The sequence below is a fragment of the Grampus griseus genome (genome assembly GCF_964374135.1).
Source record: "Grampus griseus genome assembly, chromosome: 7".
NCBI lineage: Eukaryota > Metazoa > Chordata > Mammalia > Artiodactyla > Delphinidae > Grampus > Grampus griseus.
The window spans coordinates 85,972,419-85,997,946 of record NC_139001.1 but is presented as its reverse complement, the minus strand read 5'-3'; the positions used below and the strand labels follow the sequence as shown (position 1 = coordinate 85,997,946).

Here is a 25,528-nt window from a genome sequence, read left to right as displayed (position 1 = left end):
GTGCTTATTGAGAACATTGAATGGGGAGTACTGGAAAAAGACACTGGAACAGGTTATGAAGGGGCTAATATATCCTAATAAGGAGCTGGGATTTTACCTAATGGGTAACAGAAGGCCACTGCTGGTTTTCAAGTCAAGAACATTGATCCACATAATGAGACTAAAAGAGCCCAGGTGCATGCAGACTCTATCTTGGAAGGCTCTGTAAACCGTGTTTGGGGAGAGGCAATAATAGTGGTTCAGGTATACTTAGGAGAGCAGAAAAAGACAACAACCTTAGCAGAAGAAGCTGGCAAATATTAGGTGATAGAGTCCAGTCTCCCAGCAACCCCTCTAGTGTTCAGAGCCGGGTTCTGGTCCTTGAGGGGGGGAATTGAAAGGCAGAACCAAGTATCAAAACCGCAAATGGAAGGGTCACTTGGGGAAACAGGGCACATAGGGCTCAGTCCTGCTGCATCCTGAAATCTGTGAACTAGCAGGATGCATAGGCCCTTTAGAAGAAACTTGGGTACAGCTGAGGCAGGCAAGACATGGCACCAGGAATCCCAAGGAAATACCCTTTGTCAGTCTGCATCATCATTCCTACTCAAATTAAAATAACGTGTTCAAACTTACAATCCTTATGAAATTAGAAACCTGGTGTCTCTCAGGTTATCAGAAAGGATTTATGTTTCATCTAGTTGTTTCTGGCTTGATTTCCTGCTTTGGCTGAAACCACAACCCATGCATTGCCTCATCACTTGCCAGTGTTCCCTTATCTTAACAATTCCTCTGCCTTGCTTTCCAAAAGCTCACTCCAGGACATAGCACTTAGTAGACATTTACTGAAAATTCATGGAGGATGGAAAGATTACATCACACCCAGCCTAGCAGATAATTGAAAATTTAAACTTCAGTAATAGGCATTCCTATTACTACCTTGGTCATTCTCCCTACACCCTCCACTAGGAAATTTTTGTGGGTTGTCTCTTCCATTTGGCCTCCAACTTTCCACCATGTGTAATTCTGCCCCAACACCCTTCTTTCATATTCTTTCTTTTTACACACAACCTTCATAAGTCCATTTCATTTTTTATACAGAGAATTTGTTTATCTCTTTTTCTGGCTGTGTTCTAAGGATTATCTTTCCAGAATGGTCCATCAAAATGTTTTGCTTGGGCTTCCCTGGTGGCGCAGTGGTTGAGAGTCCACCTGCCGTTGCAGGGGACACGGGTTCGTGCCCCGGTCCGGGAAGATCCCACATGCCGCGGAGCGGCTGGGCCCGTGAGCCATGGCCGCTGAGCCTGCGGGTCCGGAGCCTGTGCTCCGCAACGGGAGAGGCCACAACAGTGAGAGGCCCGCGTACCGCAAAAAAAAAAAAAAAAAAAAATGTTTTGCTAAGAAAGAAAGAAAAACTGATTTTTTTCCCTTAAGAGGAATTCTGCTACCAGCTATTAAATAAGACTTTTTCCCCAGTATACTTGAATCTGTAAGTTGAGCATAATTGTACCTCCTTTTTACCTAAGAATGGATTAATATATCTAAACTGACCTGCAGATAGTCTACTGGGATACCCTGTATTATGCTGGCCCTTCTGGCTATCACTGTCTGACAGCATATTAGAAACAACAGTCATGTCAGACCCTACCTCTTGCCTTTCCTCTTGACAATTTATAGATCTGATGCTATTTAGACAGGTGTAGAAGTAATCTCACCAGTGAGGCAATTCCCTTGGGCCATTATACATGCAAGATATTGCGATTCAAAAACGCTATTGGAGGATTTCACTGAGAGCTCCAGTAAAGAAATTCCTGAAACTGCAGTGCTGAAACTAGTAAAAGGGCTCTGCTACAAGAAGCACTCTTCTCACCAAGCTGTTGATACCATTTGAGAAATTTACATCTTGAGACAGTATCGGATGGCGGTGATAACAAGCTCCGTGTCAATGATCCTCCAGGTCTGTCAATTGATCTCATCCCAGGTAAAGCAAGAGCAGTGACTGTCTTATTGAAAAATAAATGCAGACCCCCAAACTGTCAGAAGCACAGCATGAGCTACTGAGTGCCTAAAAGAGAGTGAAATTCTATCAGAAAACCATGAACATAGGGTCTGTTCAGTTTCCATTTCAAGGACCATATTTATGTGCTTGGGAGTTGATTTAAACTGCCTCTTGTTTTTCAAATACTCAAACCATCCTACCCATTTTGGGGGGGAAATACTGAAGTTGTGGATAATTGAGAGAAAAAGTCAAAACAGGCAAGGATCTAGCAGCTATATTCAATGTACTGTATTGCTGTGGAACTGCTTCAACACCCTGTCCCTCTACCCTCCCCCGTGTTTGTCCCACCACAAATACCTGAACCCAACGACGACAAAAACGTGAAAGACCAAGACGACTCACCCTTGCTGAGTAGCAGTGGTCCCTTGGCAACCATGGCGAAAACATCACCTTAGCAGGTGACAGACACTTGGGCCTTGGCTAGGGCATTAGTGAACAATATTAATAAAGACTAATTAGATAGTTTTTGTTGAAATGTCTCCAAAGTGATGAGCAAAATAAAGCCAACCTAAAGAAAATATTTTAAAACCTCCCAACGAGCATGCTCAGAAAGAGCATTTTAACTTCTTTTAGTTTTAAAATGCTCAACCATTTTCTTCAAAAACTTGGCTTGATCTTCCTGATTCAGTGATAACTGAAGTCATGCCAACTTTGATGTTTTTAGCTTCAGCTGTTTTAGAGCTACATGTGATTTCCCCTCCCCAAAAGGTTGGAGTGAATTTTTTTCTGAGTGAAGAAGAAAGCATATGTTTTAACCCTCATGTGCCTTTTTTGAAAAGGATGAATTAACATCCTATAATATTTTACCTTTGGGCTTAAAATACAGAGTGTGGTTTGAAAGTCAAGGAGACATTTTTCAGAAATCAACGTGGAGACTCCAGCTTTCAGGATTAAGTCTGTGGATTTTGTCTGTTTTACCAAATACGTTTGGTGACTTGCGTGTCTGCTGCTATTGTTTTAAAATGGCAGCAGAGACAAGGCAGTTTGGAGACTTGAGCATGACGGACCACACACAAACCTAACTTCAGGACATCAAAAGAACATGAAAACTAATATGCAGAAACACTGGAGCATCTTGAATACATTTTTTTTCTAACCAGATAAATGACAGAATGGGAAATAAAAATGAATTTAGAAAGCTTTAATCCACCTGACAGTCTAATTTTCCCTTCTAATTATAGAAATAGGAAGGAAGGAATAAATAATGAGAAGTTAGAGGCTGAGTGGTATCAAATATAACTAATCCCATTGAAGAAGAAGGAACATAGAAGAGAGGGTGGTCAGGGTTGCTTCTGAGAGCCATGTCTACATTCTTTTCTATTTTCAACCATGCCAAGGCTTCCCTCAGATTTCTCTTGGGATCAGTTCATCATTGGATTTCCTTAGGACACACCAGAGATGGTAAGGAAAAGAAATCAGGGTAATTATGGCTGATACAATGATTAGCTAGAAAGTTAGACAACAGTCCTGGTAATGCAGGACAGATATGTCAAACGGCTCCTATAGTTGATGCAAAACTTAAGTGAGAAGTGGCTTTGGACTTAGGGTAGAACATTCCCCAGGTCACTATAGGTGGAAACATTGGATGATATTTGTGCTTCCAGATCAGACCTAGGTCATTTTTGCAGATGATGTTGCAATGCCAAGTCTAGTAGTATCAGGTTAAATTTCACTAAGTCACAACTCCCACTATACTCTGGTATGTACCCAAAACTCTGGGTGAACAACAAAAGGAAAGAACTGGTAAAGGAATGACAAATGTCTCACTCTCTTACAATGTCAGAAAAACTACGGGCAGAAAAATTGAAACCAGAATGAAAGAAAGGTTTAAAAGGAAATTGAGTCTGTGTTTACAAAAGGATTCCAATTCTGGGTGAACTGTCCAACTCAACCAGTTGCTTTGGAGAAACATGATTAAAGTGATGACTGAGGTGTTTTGTGTCCTAGCCTCAGTTTCCTTTAGTCCCCTCTGAGTCCTGTAACAGCCAATCAGAAGGAACCTGGCCCGGAGGCTTGTCAGTGATAATAATTGAAAACATCTGTCCATGTAGCAAGTGTGGGAAGCCAAAGCAGTTCCCTGACAGAGGGAGTTCTCAGACAGCAAAGCCATAACCACGACTGCGTTCATATTCTCCTTCACAGGCTTTTCTCACTGCCAGCTGTCTTTATTCTCCTGCCAGGAAAGCAAGGGGCCTGGGGCTCTTACCCGGGCTGGGGTTAAGTGAGCTGGGACTGGGGCAAGGGGGGGGAAAGGCTGGCTCAAAGCTCTGGGTACAGAGATGAGGGCTATCTGATTGGGAACTAAAGAGACCCAGGACTGGGGGGAAAGAATAGCAAACAGAGGAACCAGTGAGGTATGAGAAGGACAGAGGGATAACAATGTAAGAAGAGTTCATATTCTGCACTCAGAGGACCTGGCTTTAAATCTTAGCACAACCGTTTCTGTGTGACACAGGACAACCTCCATGAGCCTCAAGTTTTGCATCTTTAATATGGGGATAATAATAGTACCTATCTCATAAAGCTGTTGTCAGGAAAAAAGTAAGATGATGCATTTGAGTGGCACAAGGCAAGGACTGAACAAACATTAGCTCCTTTATCAGAGAGAGGATGGCTTGCCAGACAGCACTTGAGGTTTAGAAAAATAGGGGCAGAGACTTCGACTGGAGGGCCTGATACCTTGGTCATGAGTAGCGCTGTTCCTGACCATGTCTATCTGTCTTAGACTGACACACTGACTGTCTTAGACAGTTGCCATTTCGTTGCTGCAAATATGGCTCATCCCCTGGCTGTAGCCTTTTAAAAACTACTTTGCCAACTTGTGTTGCTTAGCTTTTTGTGATCTCAGTACTGACTCTTTCTGGTAGCTTCTCTCTGCCCCTAGAGCCATGGTCTGGGCTGCACCAGCTTCTGTCTGATCTAGCTGGCTTCATCTCACTCCTAATGTACCAATGCCTCATTCCCTCTGTCCCAGCGGTTGGCCAGATCTTTCAGCTTGGTGTTGAACATATCAAGGGAATATCTGGTCAGAGGAATGCCAGTAAAACATTACTTCAGCCAATTGAAGAGAAAATTCCAAATTGTAGGTTAGAGAAAATTTAAAGCAAGGAAAGTTGGAGCAAGGAAAAGAAAGAAAATAAAGTTCTTAATAGGAAGACTTAGATGTTTTCCCTGCCTGCAGGAAAAGAAAAAAAAAAAAAAAGCTTTCAATGAGAATATAATAAACCAATAGATTCGGAAAGAAAATATAAACAAAAGATCTTAAAGGGCCACATTAAAAAATGCCCAATTAACCAGGTCATTTCATTGCTTCAGATACTCTGTACATAAATTAACCACCTCTGGAAACTTCATTAGCAGCCACATCACCACAATTGTATGTACAACTAACTCACAGTTATTTGATGTATGATATTCCCCTGGAAGCTAGAAGGAATAAATCCAGCTTGCAAAGAAGCCGAACTTACTTTTAGGGTGGGGCTTAGGTCCTGAGAAAATCTTGCTTAACACATGGGTGGCAAGAAATAATACAAAAGGAGAAACTTGGGGAGGCCAACTTTGTATCATTAGTTAAGAACAGTTATGTATTGTATATGCATCCAACATAAACACTTGGCTGAGGATGTTATTCCACTGACAGTGTTTGCCTTTCCTTATGGTCATCAGCTGGTGACTACTGCTACTTGGCTGCGAAGCACTTCATCCATAAAGAAAAGCACCATAAGTAATAATGAGTGTGAGTTTGTGTTCGTTGCAAAGCAAGAATTCAGCTTCAACAAGAGTTTTTTTTATCCAATTGAAATGAATCAAACTGTTTAACCTAACTGGGCTTCTATAAATCAGGAGTGTTGTCATATTAGTAATCCTCCTAGATAAGGCATGGCAATGAGGCGCCATGCAAGAGTACAAACGTATAAACACAAAATGAATAGATTCCACTGACCCTCTTCTATTCCACAGCGTTGTACGTCTTCCCTCTATTATCACTATTCAATAAAATTACCACTTAACCACTGACATTAGTAGATCTTTTTAACCATAGAGAGACTGTATTTTTCCTTTCTATGACTTTCTCTTCAGTATTCATATACAACCAGAGAAAGCTCTGATCTTGTGATGATTATGAGTTAATAAAATATAGGGGTGGGGTGGATAATGTACATCCATTGGGAACTGGGTTTTTTGAAATACATATTATAAATATTGAGTAATTTCTTTTAAAAAATGAAGCAGGTATATGTTCTAATTTGAAAGGACTACCAATTTATATCTTTTGTATATATTTCCTTAAATCTCTTTCAGAGAGTTATCCTTAAAATTTAACTCATATATATCTAAATTCACTCTTTGTCTACTTTGACACCTCTATGCAGCTACAATTTTCCCTTTTTTTTCTATACTTACTTAAGGGCAACTTGGTTCAAATGCCCCCAACAGCTTGCCTCTCAAGTTTCCAGATTCTTTCTCATCCAGGAAGGCTTTGTAATTCTTCTATAGATGTATCTGATTTCCTTTCAAAATTACTTTTGCCCTGAATGGCACATTCCTGGCACATACACCACCATTCTCCATCCAAATCCCATGTAGACATTATTGATTGGTCACATCACTCTTTCAACTTCAGGGTCCTTCCCCACGGAGCAGACAGCCACCATCAGCCAGGTAAAGCAAACCTGTGTGTCATCTCTGCCAGAGAAGGTCTGTTGGTCCATTGCCACTATTCTTTTATAGGTGTTATGAAAACAAAAATGCAGACTACAGACACACCCTTATGCTTCCAAGAGAACAGGAGGCTCGTGTCTGTTTCCTTAAAAATTCCCAGTGTCTGCCTTTTTGTTTCATTCTTTATTTTAATAAATAAATGTATGCCTTATAGCAAAAATATACATACATACCCTTTATATGTCTATTATATTTAAAGCGTGTACACATATACCTAAGATATTATTACAACCCCTTAAATTTTAGGGTTTCCTTATTTTGCAGTGGAGTACTATGCTTTCCATGTGTTTCCGAGCGTGTCAACTTTCCTTACAAATCATTTCAAATTTGAGGAAGAAAAGAGTTTAAGCTTTTTTTAAGCGTTAAATTGTTCAACAAGGACATTAGAACTCTTCCAGCCCAACTGTCTGATTTTCCAAAAGAGGGAACTGAGGCTGAGGAAGGCTAAGTGAATCCCCAAAGTCCTACATGCAATAAAAAGTGGAGCCAGGGGAGGAAACCAGGCTTTCTGTTTCTTTGTACACATTGATCTTCTAAATCAATTAAAATTGTGTGCATTTACGAGACAAAGGCTTCCTCACTGAATCGCCTTTTTCTCCAGGTTCCTATGCTGTGTTGGGTCAGTAAGCCTCAGGGATGTCTACACAATTCTCTAGGTCAGTGAGATGGATTCTTTCTCATTTGGATGATGTAGACATTTCTGTGAAGAAGCAAGACTGCTCAACACAAACCTCATAACTCCTGCATTCTATTTTTGACACCTTAACCTAAAGTAATTTCACACTACCTCATAAAACCTTTGAAAACGGAGCATCCACAGATGATATTTTGCACTTACTGAATTCTCTTTTCCAAAAAAAAATACCTCTAAATGTTACATAAGATTGCTGTATTTCCAAATTCAATTCTCCAGTCATCCTCTGTAATTTCTTTTTTCAAAAGAAGTAAAAAGAGAAGACAGGGGAAAGGAGAAAGGGAGAGGATTGACATGGAAAAGGGCTCAAGGGTTTCACTGATGATCTTGACTTCCCTCCTGGACTTAAGAAAGAGAAGCTAACAAGAGTGGCTGTGGGTTTCCCTGGTGGAACAGTGGTTAAGAATTCGCCTGCCAAGGCATGGGACACGGGTTCGAGCCCTGGTCCGGGAAGATCCCACATGCCGCAGAGCAACTAAGCCCGTGTGCCACAACTACTGAGCCCACGCTCTAGAGCCTGTGAGCCACAACTACTGAGCCTGCGTGCTGCAACTACTGAAGCCCGTGCGCCCTAGAGCCCATGCTCCGCAACAAGAGAAGCCACTGCAAGAAGCCCGCGCACCTCAGCGAAGAGTAGCCCCCGCTCACCGTAACTAGAGAAAGCCCGCGCACAGCAACGAAGACCTAACGCAGCAAAAAATAAATTAATTAATTTTAAAAAAAAAAGGAGTAGCTGTGGACAGCTTTGCTCTGACTGTAGATAGAAAAGTATAAGGGAGTACCTCATTTTTGTTCAGTTCAGCTCACTTTCTGCTTGAGCAAAACACATCTGGGTGAGGAAAAATTTAACCTGCCAGTGACCTATAAAGCAAAATCAATTTGTAATAACAGGAAGGTATAGAATACCCAAATTTCCTACTGCAATGAAAACAGGAGTAAAGTAGAAGGTAACACATCACCTAAACTCAAAGATTCTGCAATCTAATTGAGGGAGATAAAACATATGTGCATGAAATACCTTAGAGATAAAAATAAACCGTCAACAATAATGTAATACAATCTGAATGTTTAAATGCCAAGAAAGCAAATAACGAAGTGATCAGAATACAATTCTTAAAGGCTTCCTTGTAGAAACAAACTTAAATATGGTTTTGGATACGGTGACTGACATACAGTGCAAAGCCATTCAAATGTGTGTGCCCGTAAGGATAGACAAACAGGGAAATGGACCTCTGGACCATGAATTAATGCAATCTGCTTTCGTTATCTTTTTTTTTTTTTAACTTTTTTTTAATTAATAGATTTTTCAGAACCGATTTAGGTTTACAGAAAACTGAGCAGAAATTACACAGTTTTCATATGCTATCTAGCCCCACACACCCCCAAACGCACATGCAGAATCTCCTCTATTATTAACATCTTGCATTAGTGTGGGACATCTGTTACAATTGATGAGGCAACATCAATACATTATTATTAACTAAAGTCCATAGTTTACATTAAGGTTCACTCTTGCTGTATATTATATTGATTTTGACAAATATATAATAACATATATCCACCATTATAGTATCATGCAGAATAGATCTACTGCCCTAAAAATCCTCTGTGCTCTGCCCAGTCATTCCTCCCTCTCCCCTAACTCCTGGAAACCACTCATCTTTCATTATCTCCAGAGTTTTGCCTTTTCCAGAATGTCAGATACTTGAAATCATACAGGCTTTTCAGATTGGCCTCTTTCACTTAGCAACATACATTTAAAATTCGTCCAAATTTTTTTTTTTTTTTTTTTTTTTTTTTTTTTTGCGGTACACGGACCTCTCACTGTTGTGGCCTCTCCCGCTGCAGAGCACAGGCTCCAGACACGCAGGCTTGGCGGCCATGGCTCACGGGCCCAGCCACTCTGCAGCATGTGGGATCTTCCCGGACCGGGGCACGAACCCGTGTCCCCTGCATCGGCAGGCAGACTCTCAACCACTGCGTCACCAGGGAAACCCCGTCCACATTTTTTCATGGTTTGATAGCTCATTCCTTTTTATCATCAAATAATATTCCATTATTCCATCCCATAGTTTGTTTATCCATTCACCCACTGAAGGACATTCATAAACTTTTGAATTTAAAAACAAAGTTTTTTCAACTTAAGTTTTTTAACCAATGCATTACTTAGGTAGGAAATACAGTTCTCAGAACACATATTCTTTTCACCTTGAGACTTCTTTGTCTAGGGGAGTATGTTGTCATTTTCTATAACATGATAGTAGGTCATCATTTCTCTCCTTATACTTGTGAGTCATGGACCACCTCACCCTTTTGCTTTCATTCTTTGGTAATGTGCAAGCAAAGCATTTAAAAATATAAAACCAAAAGATGAGAGTTACAAAATTAAGTTCTGAATTTTTAAATTGAACATGGTTATTATCAAACATCTATTGGGGTTTATGTCTTTTCCTTTCCTCTAGAACTACAAGGATGTTTTGTCTTCACAGGAAATCAGACTATAAATCTAAATTTGAAATTATGCCTTTTTCTCTCTTCTTTAGTCACAGTGTTAATTATATCCAAAGAAACAATTTTATGACTTTTTCAAAAGTGACATCCCAGGCTGTTGTTGATTCTCTAAATGGAGCCAAAATGTCACCTGGCATACCTGTGTCTTCCTTTTTGACACCAAATAACATTGATAACCAAATTATTCTAGCAATAATAATTTGAAAAGCCTCCCCCACCTGCCATTTGAAGGAAATTTTCAATGAAAGCCATTTATTTGGCTCCATAATTATGTATACATTGTTGATTTTAAGACAGCACACAGGAGGCTTTGCCAGAAAAATTTTAAAGTTTAAGTAGAAAAAATAATCACAATATCTTTCTGTCATTTGCTGCTTGTATTTGTTTCCTTAAAATGCACAGCTAAATGCTCTCTACACACAGATATCACTTGGTAGGCGGGGTGTATCTTATTACTGGGTTATTTTCCAGTACATTTGGCGTAGTTAAGGTAAAGTGTATTAACTTTCTCTCAAAATAAAGATGAAAACGGAGTTGTAGCGGTTGTGAATGCTTCAGCCATTGTCAGGAAGTTAAGAACTGACAGGAGGTCCAAATAATCAACTCTGCCTGGTGCATATACCGTAGTTTTCCCCTGGGATATCCGGTCTAATCCTACAATGTATCTGACTGGCATGAATGTAGAATTACTTTCAATAAAGATTTTATTTCAAGCTTGGATGATTTCCCCCAAAACATCTTGTCACTAAGGCAAAGTATATCATAGAATATCTGATTTTTTTTTTCCTCCAAGTCAGCTTTTGTGGGTGAAAAATACACATTTCAACTCAAGTACTCAACTCAGGTCAATTCGCTGTAAAAATCACATTTTAACATATCTAGACTGATTAAAGGTTTGCCGCGTTAAAGAAATCGGGGAGCTGTCAAGGAGAACTTACCCTAAAGTCTGCAAATGTAAAGAATAAGTAACACATTTGCTCATCTACAATTTTCACCCCCCCTGCAGTAAACTCCATGCAAAGAGCTAGCGGGACAGATTCCTCCACAAGCTAACACCGAGCTTCTAGAATATTTGTCGTTTTGCAAGTAAGGAATATTTAAAGGTCACACCTTCCAATAAGTATAAGATTGGTTCCAGGCTATAGGAGAAATATGAATGGCCTGGTCATGATCACACTAAAAATAATCTTCCTTTCTCTATTTATCCTTCTCTCTGTCTTTATCCTGTTCTCTTCCTTCCTGATGCCAGATTAAGTCAGCATGTCAGGATAGGGGAACCGTCAGTAGCAGTACACTACTCTATTTTGAATTCACTGCAGTGTTTCACTTGGTGCTTGCTTACATTATTTCAGCCTTGGTGTCACTTTATTTAATTTATGCTTGGTTCATATACACTTAAAAATAGCTTAGGTTACCTATAGTCTCACCCCTTACTCACTAAAAGCACACAAATCACATGGTTTAGTTCTGGTGGGATAGAAGTAATTTTTTAATATATAATAATTATAGCACATTTTACAATGTTTTAAATTCAAAATCCCTCTTATCTCTATTATTATACTTTATGACTAACATATAATATTATGATAAAATGTATGTGCAAGAATGAAAACTCAGCATGGATAACAGCAGATGAAACTTGAGAGAGACACAAAAAGGTCTAGATTTGAGTCATAACAGGTGATTACAGAGGTGTGTGCTGAACAATAGACTCATGAGTTAGCCTGACGTCCATATGTACAAGGACAGATGCAGAAACTGGCACAATTTATTTCTCCACCACACTACAGAATATAAATTCATGTGTGTAAAAGCAAAACAAATAGTTTCTATCTTTAAGCCAAGTATTATAAACATTTTGAAGGGGTTTGTATTTCTGCAGATACATCAAGCATTTTACTTAAAATAGAATTTGATGGTCAGATTTTAGATGGCCAAGAAAAATGGTGTCACTATCTTTAACTTCAACCATCCATAGTATAAACCAGTTAAAAATTACATTTTATTCTAAACTCCTCTCACCAGTTTTGTTCAAACTGGGTACATGTTAGAATCTCATTGTCAGATAATACATGGGAAGGAAAGGCACCCTGCACACTTACAGGCCCTTAACTAGCTCTCAAGAAATATTATCTCTGTTCATCTCTGCCTTCGTGTTCTCATCATCTCGGAGTAGGTATGAAACTCAGGTGTGCCAGAAATGTAAATATTGTGCCACAATTGAAACTAATTTCCCCTGTGAGCCCTATTCATCGAAATGATTTAAATTTAGTCAGTTCGGAGTGTCTTCTAGACACTTCTAGACATTTTCCTGGATCCTTTCTAGTTCTGGAGGGCTACCTATGGCCTCAGCATTTGGTGGGGGGCAGGGAGAGCATCCGTTTATACAGTATTTCAATAAGTATTTACTGAGCACCTAGTACTATGTGCCAAACACTAATCTGGGTCTAGGAATACAGCACTAAACAAAAACAGATAAAGTCCTGGTCCTTAAGATGTTTACATTCTACTAGAGAAAGGTAGTAAAGCAGATAAGCAGGGTAGTAAGGGTCTGGCTTTTGTCACCTGTCCTGGCTTGTCTCCATTTCCTTCTGGTTTTCTGTCATCATCCCCAACTTCCAATTCCAGATCTTGGTTTCAGTCACTGGTCAGACAGACACTGTGGAGTTATCTTATGCCACCCTTGCGTAGATACACCATGCAGTAATTTGTCTTTATTCCTGATACAGTGAACATGAGGAAGTCTGGAATTTTTTTATAACCCTAGGTTTTCCCCAAGGAGGGGAATATGGGTCTATCTGATCTCAGAATCCTCAAACCTTCCAACAGCCCGCATCCCCAGGGAAGGGGGATAAGAAGGACTCAGGATTGGGCCACATTCATGGGACCTCACCAAAGTCTCAGCTCTCTTTTTAACTCTCTTTCTACCTATCCAGAGAAATCTTTCTCTTGTCTGGCAGCAGGGCAGCCTGGCTCTTGATCTACCTTCCAATCTATTGGTTAAGCCATCGCTGCAACTCTGAGTCCAGGGCACTTAGGCCGAGTCCTTTTCAATTCAAATGCCCTAGCTTACAAAAATCCAAAGCACTTTCTCTGCTTTTCGGTTGCACCATCCCTCCACTGAAGACAAAACGCTGCTGATTGAATCTTGGAGAAAAGAAAGAGGCATTAGGAAGGGTGGGGAAGAAACCTCAGTTATTATATACTATCCCACCTCATCTCTAACGATAGTTTGACTTTCCCAGAATGTTCTTTCTTTCGTCATTAATCTGGAAGCCCAAACCAAACCACACTTTAAATGTCATTCACTTTGCCATTCAATACGGGAATCTGGAACATCTCTGAATGCCTCCTGATGGGGAACTTATGTTCTTTTTAAGTGCAGAATGTTTAATAACCTTGATAGATAGTCCCCCTATTTTTCTAGTATACACTTGGAAAAATCTATACCAAATATTAATAATAGTAATAGCTAAGTGATGGACTTATCAGGGATTTTTAGTTTCTATTTTGACTCATCTACATTTTCTAAATTTTCTATAATAACTGTGAATCTTTTGAAGGAGTCTAGTCTATTTTCATAACTCTAATTCGTCGTATGGAGGTGAAATTTGTCTCTGGGCCAATTCCAGGAACTGGATTTACTAGAGGAAAATAGACTTTTTCTTCCATATCACGGCTTTTTGCTTTCAGTCATCGTGGCTTCCCTAATTGTTCTTTTTTCCAAACCAAAACACCATCAGTCCCTGCCCTGTGTCACTGAGGAGCCTGTCACTCTGCTTCACACATTCACCCTGGAGCCTCTATTTGTGCAGCCTCTCAGAGTCAAGTCACTGTGAGAAACATCTAAAGCTTGTTTTTCCTCAGAAAGTAAAATTAAGTGTGGACGAATGAATGCTGACACCCAAACTACAAGTGATTCTCTTTCAGCTATTCTGGGACCTTTTAAATAAGGAAACAATTTTCTAGAAAACTGCTGAAGATTTGATAGATGCCCTTAGCGAAATAGCTGTTCTCTTCACCTATGTGAAAAGAAATTAAAAAAAAAAAAAAAAGAGGTTGATGAATCCTGACTTTGCATATTGATAGTATTCCTTTTAGTTTTATCTAACATCACAAGGCAAATATTTAAGTTCTGTATTTTCCACTAATGTCTTATAATTAGGTGCCTTATTCTGCTTGGCCTAATTAATGCTGATCCATGCACACCCCCAATGTTCTATATAAAATGTTACTAGCTCATACTAGTGTTTTAACTGCCTTATTGGACAAATTCCAAGTAAAGAATAATAAACAGTCTTATATTTTTTTTTTCTTTTCTAAAAATACTCCCAACATGTAATACATTTCCTAACCTTTCTCCCCTAAATCCAGGGCAGTGTCTTCCCAGGATGGTGATATTATCCATGGTTATTGGTAGATCAACAGAGCTCAGGGAGTAAAAATTAAGACTTCTTTTACTGCGGACAAGGTCAAATCTGAATGGCTAAAACCATTTTAAAGCTTAAGAGAAAACAGCTAAGGGAAACAATAGCTGAAACTCTCAACCAATCTCACAAATAGTGCGTTTCTTTTCACAGTGAGAAGTGAATGCTCTCAGAAGTTTAAAACACTGTGTGATTCTGGAGAAAAAGACAATATGTATTCATTTGGTTTTTCTTCCACCTGAACATCCTTCTCATCCCTATAAATATATCCTTGGATGTGAGTTAGGTGATTAAAAAATCAAAATATGTCACCCAAGACTTGTGCCAACTTTCTGACTCACTTCTCTTCCACGTCTGCCTCAGGCCTCAGGCCTCAACATTAAGAAACCCCTTGATTTCAAACCCCAAATTCTTGAATCTTAGTTATTTGTGGAAAGAATATCTATCTCCCAGAGTAATAAAGATCTGCATCTTCATCTAGGTGCTACTGCCGCTTAACTACATGGTGTTGATCAAATTATTCAATCTTTCTCAGGCTCCTTTTGTCCATCTGAACATTTTCCTTCCCATCTGAAAAAGAAAAAAAATGGGAAGATTCCTAATGTTTATTAAAGTTATCATGATTTAAACAGCAAAGTACTAGCTAAGAATACACACAGAAATCATCCACAGAGTAAAAATACCAGGTGTGTGTGTCTGTGAGTTGTAGGAAGGTAGCATCACAAATCAATGGAGAATGGAAATTTATTCAAGAAATGTGGTTGGGGGAATCAGCTAGCTTTTGAAGAAAAAGAAGATTGAGATTACCATCACATTTCAAACAGTAAAATATACTGAGATGAATTAGAGGATATGAAATGAAATCATTTTTTAAAGTTAGGAAAAAATATTAATGACATTTATCTGATTTATTTAAATGGATGAATTTTATAATAACAAAAACAATGATAGAAATTCCAAAAGAAAGAGTGCTAGATGTGACCACACAAAATTTAAATAAACAAAATTAAGGAAAAAAAGAATTGGGAGACTATAAGTACAACAAAAGTAATGAAGTATTATGCATCTTAATACATAAAAAACTCACAAATCTATATGTACAAGGATGTTCATTGTAGCATTGTCTGTAACAGCAAAAAATTAGAAGCAACCTAAAAGTCCATCAGCAGGGGAATGGTTAAATAAATTATTTCCATATTATGAAATGTAACAACATTTTTTTTAAAGGGGAGGTATTTTTATATGTACTGACTTGGAAAGATTCCCATGATATATAGTTAAGGGGGAATAAAGCAAATTGTACCATATTATGTACTTTTTTAAAAAGAAAAATATATATATAGATATAGATAGGTAGATGGATAGATAGAAAAGCATCCAGAAGGAACACCCATCTGTTAATTAGAGTTATCATGAAGGAGTTTGACTAGAAAACCAGAGTATTTTACCTTTTTATTCTACATACTCCTGATTAGCACACTGTTAAAGACTATGTGTTAGTTTTGTTATACAAAATAAGTAAGTGGATTAAGTAAACAAATAAAATGATATGCTCTCAATAGGAAAAAGGCAGGTGATATGAACAATTGTTCACAGAAGAAAAAATCCACATGGCTGTTCTTTTCTTAACTTCTTCCCCATTACCTAACTTAAAAGAATACTAAATTCAAACGACAATCATTTTTCACCTATCAAGTTAGCAATTATTTTAAAAAGAATAAAACCAAGTGATAATAATGCTAACAGGACTATGGGTTGTCATGTTACGTATCCCACGTTATCATATTTTAAGAAAAGAGAACCAATATCTTAATCTAGCACAAGTTCTCAAAGTGTGGTCCCGGGACCAGTTGTATCATCTCTAGGAACTTGTGACAAATGCATATCCTCAAGTCCTTCTCCAGAGGTGCTGAACCAAAAATCTGAAGGTGAAGTTCAGCAAACTTGTGTTTCATATGGTTTCCAAATTACTCTCATGCATGGTAAAGTTTCAGAACCATCGATCTAATTGTTACATTTCTACTATTTTACCCTGAGGCAGGGTTTCTCAACAGCAACACTATTGACATTTTGGGCTGGATAAATTCTTTGTTTGGGGGACTGTCCTGTGCATTGTAGAATGTTTAGCAGCATCCTTTGCCTGTACCCACTAGATACCATAGCAACTCAACTCCCCCACCCCGCCCAGTCATGACAATCAGAAATGTCTCCAGACATTGCAAATGCCTAATAGGGGGAGTGGGAGTGGGTAGTTGCCCCATTTGGAAACCACTGCCTAAAGAAATACTCCAAAATGTGGAGAAAGAGTACAAAAAGATTTTTTAATACATCAATTTCACTTATACTAAGAAATCATAGGGTACAGCCCATTCTGTCCCATATAAGATAATGAGTAAAAAATATATACTACTTATATAAAACATGGGAATTGCTCATGATAGAAGTGAAAAACGGTGAATACAAAATTATATAGAAAGTATTTTCTTGAATATGTATGTAAATAAATTACTTATACATTTATATTAAATGCTGGCAGTGTTATTCTCTTGCTCAAAACCCAAGGTTGAATTCCCATCACTGTTAGAATTAAGTCCTAAATCCTTACCAAGTCCCATGAGTCCGCCCACAGCATCTCCTACCTTCTCTGCCTCACTCTCCTCTTCTCTATTCCTAGAACCACCCAGCCCAACTTCACCACTGGGGCTTTCTACCTACTTTTCCCTGCCTGGCGTTTTCCTTCCCTTGGTGTGTGCACATAAGCTGCTCTCTGCCCCAGCGTCCCTTCCTTAGAAAGAACTTCTGAGCACCTTGTCTGCCACATGTGCACTTTCCACCTCTCTACACAGTGGAATAATCTAGGGGCTGTATTATCTACAGCCAGCCAGGCTCCACTCATTCTTGGTAAAGAAGAATCTCTGGGGATGGATTCTAGGCCAGGAGAAACTTTTAAAAGGCTCCCAGCGTCAGTGGAAGAACAACCACTTCTCTTAGTTTTTCTTGAAGTACCTCAGTGCCTGAAATCACACCGTATACTGATTAGTGTATTGTTCGTTGTCTGGTTCCCCCACTAGATTGTATGCTGCATATGGGCAGGGATTTTGTTTTACTCACTGCACCATCCTCAACATCCAGAACAGCGTCAGGCACCTAGCAGGTGTTGAGTAATAGCAGGTCTACTGAGTAACAGATTTTTATGAATGAATAATGGGTACCTTGAGTTACTGTTCACAGTTGCTGGTGTGGTTTTTTCTTTACTAAATTTTCAAATTCTAATAGAATGTATTACTTTATAATCATAACAAAGAAATTAAAGCTGATTTTTAAGTCTACCTTTGAAAATTGTGATATATTTGAAGCACAGTGATTAATACATAAAAGATATTCAACAAATAGTGACTACTGTTAGTGTTCCTTTTGATATTATCTACTATGTAAGGGCTTTGGCTATGATATCCCATTTTATCCATGGTTGTTATCACCTTATAGAATACATATTCCAACCAGAAATAAGCCATTTTGAAGTCTATGGGCTAGTCACTTTTTTTTATTTTATCACTCCTCCTATCTTACTGTTCTGAATATTGCTTTAAAGATACATTAGACTCTCCCTGTAATGGCCAATCAATATAAATATGAAACAAGTGAATAATTGAAAATGTTTCAGTCTTTTGCAATGAAATCAATGCAAAGAGGGTACTCAATAAATGCAAAGAATAAGGCCATGTTACCTGTGAATGTGCGACTGCCATATAAAGTACCTTTTCCATAATGTGCTTTGAAAGAATTACATACACGTAGCTTTAAAGATAATTTAAAAGCAAAAATGTCAGAATATAGCAGTAATTCCTTTTTAGGAGGATAGTTTTTTGCTTACTTTGGAAAACAATAATATGATATTTAAGTATAAAATTGAAGACTTTACAATTAGTTTAAATCAATTAATTTATAAATTTGCATATAAAAAATGACTGAATCACCAGTGAATCACTGCCTTGAAATACATTAGTATTAAATACAAAAACATTTCTGAATGCTCTTCTGCTTTTGCAATATTTGAAAAATTTTCTAACATACAGCCATGACTTTAAGGGAGAAGGTAGAATTCCTGCTAAGTCCCCAATCTTTAAAAAAAAATAAAAAGGCCAGTGTAGACAGCAGTATAGTTTGTGCAAAATGAGAGTAGGCAAGCATATGGTTAGCATGGAACCCCCTCCCCAAAGTAGTTATAGCACATAGGAAACATAAGTTGAGCACATTGAAAATTTATTCTATATTTAACAGCCTCTCTTCACTGAAATGGTCAAAGTCACAATTAACATTTCACATACAGTGGATGAGCTGTATTTTGCAAGTGTGACCTGATGGCAAAAGTACGTTTACCACCGCACTTTCCCCATTCAAGTTAAACCATCCTAAAGTTATGTCTGTTGGAAAATCACAGCAATCCAGAGATAGGGAAGGGAATATTTTTAGTACACCTCCAATAACCTGAGGCTTGTTCTGCAGGCAATTATGTGGCTTTCGACTTGCTTTGCAAGTCACTATGGTAACAGCAAAGCACAAACTTAAAAGGAAGTTTGCATCCGTATATCTGTTTGGAGCTGGACTATTATTAAATGCTTTGGTCTTCTTAATTCAGCATTAATTTTTAGTTTTATAGTAAATCTCTCTTTCATTTTGAATCATTTGGCTGTGATTTTAAGCAACTAAGAAATTCCTTTGAGTTAGCAATTCAGCTCACTTTTGGAAAAACTTACCCAGCATAAGGCTCTGAGGATTTTTTTCTGCCTGGGGTCCAGCATCTATAGCTCTGGATTATAGATTGTTTCTAAAATAATCTAAAATTGATGGATCATTGCTCCGTCCATTTGGGTCCAACAAAAAGTAGCTCTGGTATTTCTTTTCCTTCTTATGCTGTAAACTGTATATCACCTTTTTGATCTCTTGCCAGAAAAATGAATTCTTACCCACTTCAAGATTTTATAAACTTGAATTTACTTAGCGGTATAAGAGTTTCTTTTAAAATGAACACATATCAAGTGCTATTTTGTGAAGAAATTCATAAAATCATAATTATTTTTGTCAGGCTATTTTAAACTAAGCAGTGTTAATAAATAGCCTTTTTCAAAAGAGTTGCAGTTTGGGGTATTTTTCCTATTAGTCAAGCATTCACAGGCACTAAACTTTGAGCTCTTCTTGTGGCTGCAAATCACGTATCTTTGCTATAAGGATTTCTTGGGAGTAATCTAATGGTGAGTAAACAAACATGTAGAGGAATTTCCAAATATTGATCTAAGATCTAAATGTTTTTGCACCTTCTTACCATCCATCAATTTACTGTATGGTAATCTCTCAACCATGTCTCTGCTCTCACCTTTCTCATTCAGATGTGGTCTTTTGCCTTTTGGCCTTTGTTTTGTCCTAAAAAGGGAGCTTCTTTCATTTCTTTGCTGAAAACAGGTTAAATTGTAGCTCAAAATTTACAACACTGTCATGGAGTTTAAGGCCAGATGAAATCTAAGCCCTACCAGAGGGGTGGAACTTGCCAGAAATGACCACAATCTGACCTCTTTAAATTAGCTGCTATGGAGTTCTGAAGCCTGGGTGGCATAGGAGGGTAAAATCCATAATGTTTCAGACTTAGTAGATCCTTAGCAAAGCACACTAGAAGTAACATTTCTTAATGTATGCTGTTTATTGTCTCTCAAGAAAGAGGATCCACAACGTGCAAGTAAGTTAGGGAGCACAAGAGTTACACAAAGATGAACAGGGTTAGTTTTCTGCAGGACTTGTCAGAGCCTTTATTATGCTATTGTGCATTGTAAATTTCCAAGAAGGAAAAATGGCATATAATTTTCTCCAAAACTTTTCTTACTCCAGATTGCTATTTTTATGAAGTATGTCACAGAGATGGTGTTTTGCAGAACTCACTTTAGTGAAAGCTGTCTTGGAAGTACTGCCAAACCCATAGTAAAAATGTATTTGGTTTCTGAATCAGATCCTCCCCTCCAATAATACAACTCAACTGCATTTTAAACTACTGGAAGTACAACTTACTGTTTTTGAGAGTTTTCCATCTTACATACTAGATTGCATTTTTTTCCATGCAGGGCTTTTATTTCTTTCGATAGCCTCTATTTCTCCTCTACATATGTTTTACTAGTTGAAGCCTTCAGAAATAATGACACTTGCAATGCCCAGATAGTCCCCATAGTGAGAGTGGAAATTATGACACCCATTGATCTGAGGTAAAAAACTGAGATTTGAATAATTCCGTAGGATTGTATTCTAGCTGTATTTTGACATTGTGGTTGACTACTTATGTGGTCCTAAATCAACCACTTAACTATTTAAGAGTCTGTTGAGGTACAGCGTAAGTAAGTTCACATTTGAATAGTGAAGTCTATAACAGCATGAATACATCCATAACAGCATGAATACATTTTCCAGACATCCCCAGTTTGGGAGCCTTCTTTGCTAGAAATATCTATCACCACTCTTTACTATAAAGGGGTTTAATCTAATGTGAATGTTGATGTGAGAATATTTTTGTCTATCTACATGAATCATATAGTTCGGTAGTTGGTGACTTCCACCCCAAAATAGTCTTCACCCTCAGCATTTTCTAACCTAAAGATTGATTGATTTCTCAATATACCAACTACTGGTTGGTTGATATTCAGAACATAAATTGCCAATGAAATACATACACACACACACACACACACACAAGCACACGTTTTGTAACAGAGAATAGGCAAGAAAGCATGCATTCTGTATAATACATATCCACATTTTCTTAACATTCTTTCTTAACTACATTTGATTTTTCTAAAAGTTATTGCAAGTAACTTAATTTTCCCAACTTGGAAAAAATTCCAAGCTGCTAAGAAAATTTAACCTGCAGTAATGCAAATATAACAAGAATACAACACTAAGTGTTATTTGGTAAAATCTACATGTAACAAGATTACTTGAAAGCACCCATTAGTTAAAACTGGTTTTATTAAAGTCACATGGAGAGTGTGAAGAGAAATGGACACAAATAACACAGGCTGAGATGGCATGAATGTTCCACATTTACACACGCAGAAGAGCTCAAAGTGAACACTTGTCCATGGGAAATTTAGGAAACCGATGACTTGGCAGAAATCCATTACGGGAGTCCTCTCCCATGATCCACTGGCCAAGAGCGAATCCTTTCCCAGAGGGGGCTCTGACAGCCCGCTGTAGCCTCCTACTCTTCACTCCATTGAAACTCAGCCTTGCTTTCCTCTAGATTTGGTGCTGCTCTGGATTCTCAGATCAGAACTTTTGCTGAGCAGGAAAAATATAAAGAACACTGGGAAAATTAAAAAATAATCTAGTCCCATTTCAGCCTTCTTTTTCTCCTCTCACAGCTCGAGTCCCACCAGCTATATCTTTCCTGTATGCCCTGGAGACCCCTCCAGTCACGCCAGTTCCTCCAGATAGCCTAGACCTCTTCCAGCTTCTACCCCCATAATCTCCAATAATGACAGCCACAACTGTCCCTTCCAATAATCAGCTTTTGGACGTCCCTTGATTTCTAGCCTCACCTTGAGTTTGACACAATTCTGGTTCCCAGCTATACCCCAAATCTCATTGTTCCTGCTATTGACTGAAATTATAGCCATTATTAACTAGGAAACTATATCTCCCATCATCAATCTGTCTTGAGGTCACCCCTTTCTCCTTTCAGTCTCCCTGGACTCCAGGTCCTAATGTTCTTCTTCTCCCCTGTTGGCCCTATATCAGCCATTCACCTTCATACTTAAATAGGCTTTTGCTTTTTTTTTTTTTTTTTGCGGTACGCGGGCCTCTCACTGTTGTGGCCTCTCCCGTTGCGGAACACAAGCTCCGGACGCGCAGGCCCAGCGGCCATGGCTCACGGGCCCAGCAGCTCCGCGGCATGTGGGATCTTCCCAGACCGGGGCACGAACCCGCGTTCCCTGCATCGGCAGGCGGACTCTCAACCACTGCGCCACCAGGGAAGCCCTAGACTTTTGCTTTTAATTTTACCTTCTTCATGCCCCATGCCTTCTGAGCCCTGTTCTCTGATAGATAATTCTTATCAGCCTAGACCTTTGCTACCTATGGGTAATGTTTTTAAAGCAACTTTTACCTAATAGTTAATTAATTGATCACTTATGTTATCTCTCTCCATATTTGTTTAACAAAATTTTAAATTATTATTGTGGCATAGTCAATGAATGAGTTAGCATCCCAAAAAGGTATTACTTTAAATCCAAAAGAGAAAAACTGTCTTCCTTCACAATGGATCATACAAGTGATTTTTATATTCAAGAGGTCTGGGAGAGGCTCAAGAGAGACTTTAAGCCAAGGTGAATAGGTGTATTAAAGAGAAGCAAAGCCCCACTCCATTTGTGCCTACTCCAGGTTAGGAGAGTGTTTTAAAATCATTCTACAGACTTTTGGTAAATGTAGTAGCAAAGTGGCACAGTTTCTTACATTCCAAAGGAAACTCTAAACTTGAAGTCTCTGATAACTCACTGATACTTTAAATGTGAGAATCCCTTCCAGAAACGTAGTATTGCCAACATTACGCACAGGTACAAATGCTTTCCATTTGAAGGAGAAGAAAAGTGAAAATGGGAGGCAGAATATCTTGAATATTCAGTCCAAGTTTAAGAGTAATTTTCCCCACAATAAATCCATTGTAAGCAGGCTGTCAATCACAATGCTACTGTGAGGAATAAAACTCCAGACCCCCTTATGGAAGGACCAATAACCATGTGGAAGATGGTAGAGTGACATGACAGCCCAGTTATTAAGCATAGGAGCCATAACACACCCCAGGGCAATGATGTTTCCACGGGAGCTGCAACCCACCTGCCTGGGTCTGAGCCTCAGCTCTGTGTGATATCAGGCACTTTGCCGCTCTTGGCCTCAGTCTTCTCGTTTGTCAAAAGGGCTTAAATAATAGATACTACCTCATGGGATTGTTATGAAGTTAAATGAGACCCCAAAATTGCTTAGAATAAAATCAACTATATTTCAATTTAAAAATCAAATTAAATAAAAAATAAATAATAGGGACTTCCCTGGCTGTCCAGTGGTTAGGACTCTGCACTTCCACTATGGAATAGGAGTGCGGGTTTGATCCCTGGTCAGGGAACTAAGATCCCGCATGCCTCTGCGGCCAATAAATAAATAAAATTGCTTAGAATAATACTTGATTTTGCTTGATTACTACTGATATTGATCAGGTCAATGACATCTTGCTGACATCTTGTGGGGAGTCACAAACTGAAGGCTTTGGCCCTTCTCAGTCTCTTTCAGGAGAGAGAAGGCATGGGCTCTTGGTCACCGAAATGGTATGTCAGAGATCTGGGTTTGTGGAGAGATGGAAAGAGAGCAAGTCTTCCTTCCTCCTGCCTCCTCTGAGTGGGAACTAGGTAGGCCCAAACAGACCAAACACAGAGTCCGCTAGAGCTCAACCAGTGCCCCAGTGGGCTCTGAGACTGGATGCCCCACTGCCTTGCAGTAAAGTATTCTTTTGCCCCACTTTATTCTCTGAGCTTATATTTCCCTTGGGTCGGTGTTCTGCAGGAATGCAGAGTACAGTATTTCTTAGCACCCTGTCCTTCCATGTGCTCTCCCTATTTCCCTAACGTCACTAAAACCTAATTTTAATATAAAACCAAGGGGGTTCTAATGGTGAGAATAAGCATTTTTTTTTTAAATTTTAAAGTCTCAATTGATAGGAGGGGGCTTTATTTTCTTTTTAAGAGTCCCGTGTTGAAGCAGGCAAGACATTACCAGTAATAAAACCACATCCTAATGTTTCATTGGTATTCCAGCTCTCCACAGTCCTCACATAAGCAAACATTTCTTTGATTCCAGTGGGACTCTTCTCCTGTGCAAATGCTACAGTCTTCTGCATTTTATTGAGATGTGAGCTAAATTGAGTAAAATGGGTGGGGACACTTAGAATTTTGTTATACACCTAAATGTCCCAGAACCTACCCTCTCTACAAAACATATTGCAATTAGCATTTGTCAGGAATACTTTACTCATGCTAATCACTAAAAACTTAATTATTTTTTTGGTCTTTCCATCATGAATTATGTATCTATTGTTCTATTTTTTGTGTGTTTGGCTTCTTATATATTCTGTGCATGTTTCCTCCATTGACTATAACCACTTCACAGGTTGAATCTTGTTAACTCTCCACAGTAATTTTTCTCATTTTTGCTAATTTATTCATTCATTCATTCCACAAACATTTATTAAGCACCCACAATGGCCAGGTATTATGGGGATAGAATCCTCCCCCCAAAAGTCATAGGTTCTATTTCCATATAGTAAAGTACACAGAGTAGAAGATTAAATAATGCTGTGGTCTAGTAGTATTTCTGGAACCTGAATTTTTTTTTTTTTTTTTTTTTGCTTGTGTTGCATTCTGTGTTTTGCCAAAGCCAATCACTGCCCTCATTCTCCTTCTTTAAGTTGAAATTTAACGAAGAAAAAGGATTCAAGAGCACAGAACTTTATAATTCAAAAGTAGCCACAATTTTATTCAAACTCCAATGGGTCTTTTTTTTCTCTCTGTCTCCATAGGATAGTGGCCGAGGCATCCAAGAACCTCATGTCCACACAAAGCCTAGGGATTGTATTTGGACCCACCCTTCTGCGAGCTGAAAACGAGACAGGGAACATGGCGGTGCACATGGTGTACCAGAACCAGATCGCCGAGCTCATGCTGAGCGAGTACAGTAAGATCTTTGGCTCGGAGGAAGACTGACAGACAAGACGAGTTACTGAGTATGTTCACATCTGTCTCGAGGCCTCATATTTTTACGTTTCTGTAAACATATTTCTGAAATATTTTTTTCCATTCAAGTGACAGATGCCTCATTTTGTAAAAACTTAATGATGATTTTGTGTTTAAGTTCCAAACATTTGAATAAAATAGTTGACAGTATTTGCCTATATGTGTTCTACATTAACCCCTTCAGTGTTGTGCATTCCAGCACTTCTAGGCATACATTATGCATGCTCCATGCTATAGAATATTGTTCAGAGGACAGCATATATACAAAAATAGCCTTAATTCGACTCCCGGGCATCGGATGTGTGGTTGTGTATGTGCA

The 25,528-nt window shown here is 38.6% G+C and overlaps 1 protein-coding gene across 1 annotated transcript in view; it reads left to right on the top strand.

The window, feature by feature from the left end:
• Positions 1 to 25,283, top strand: part of ARHGAP15 (Rho GTPase activating protein 15) — a 621,892-nt gene extending 596,609 nt beyond the window's left edge. Inside the window, exon 14 of the mRNA XM_082658330.1 lies at positions 24,996 to 25,283. Within this exon, the coding sequence (XP_082514456.1) occupies positions 24,996 to 25,179 (184 nt within the window). The 3' untranslated portion in view covers positions 25,180 to 25,283. The remainder of the gene's footprint in view (positions 1 to 24,995) is intronic.
• The last annotated feature ends 245 nt before the right edge of the window (positions 25,284 to 25,528 follow it).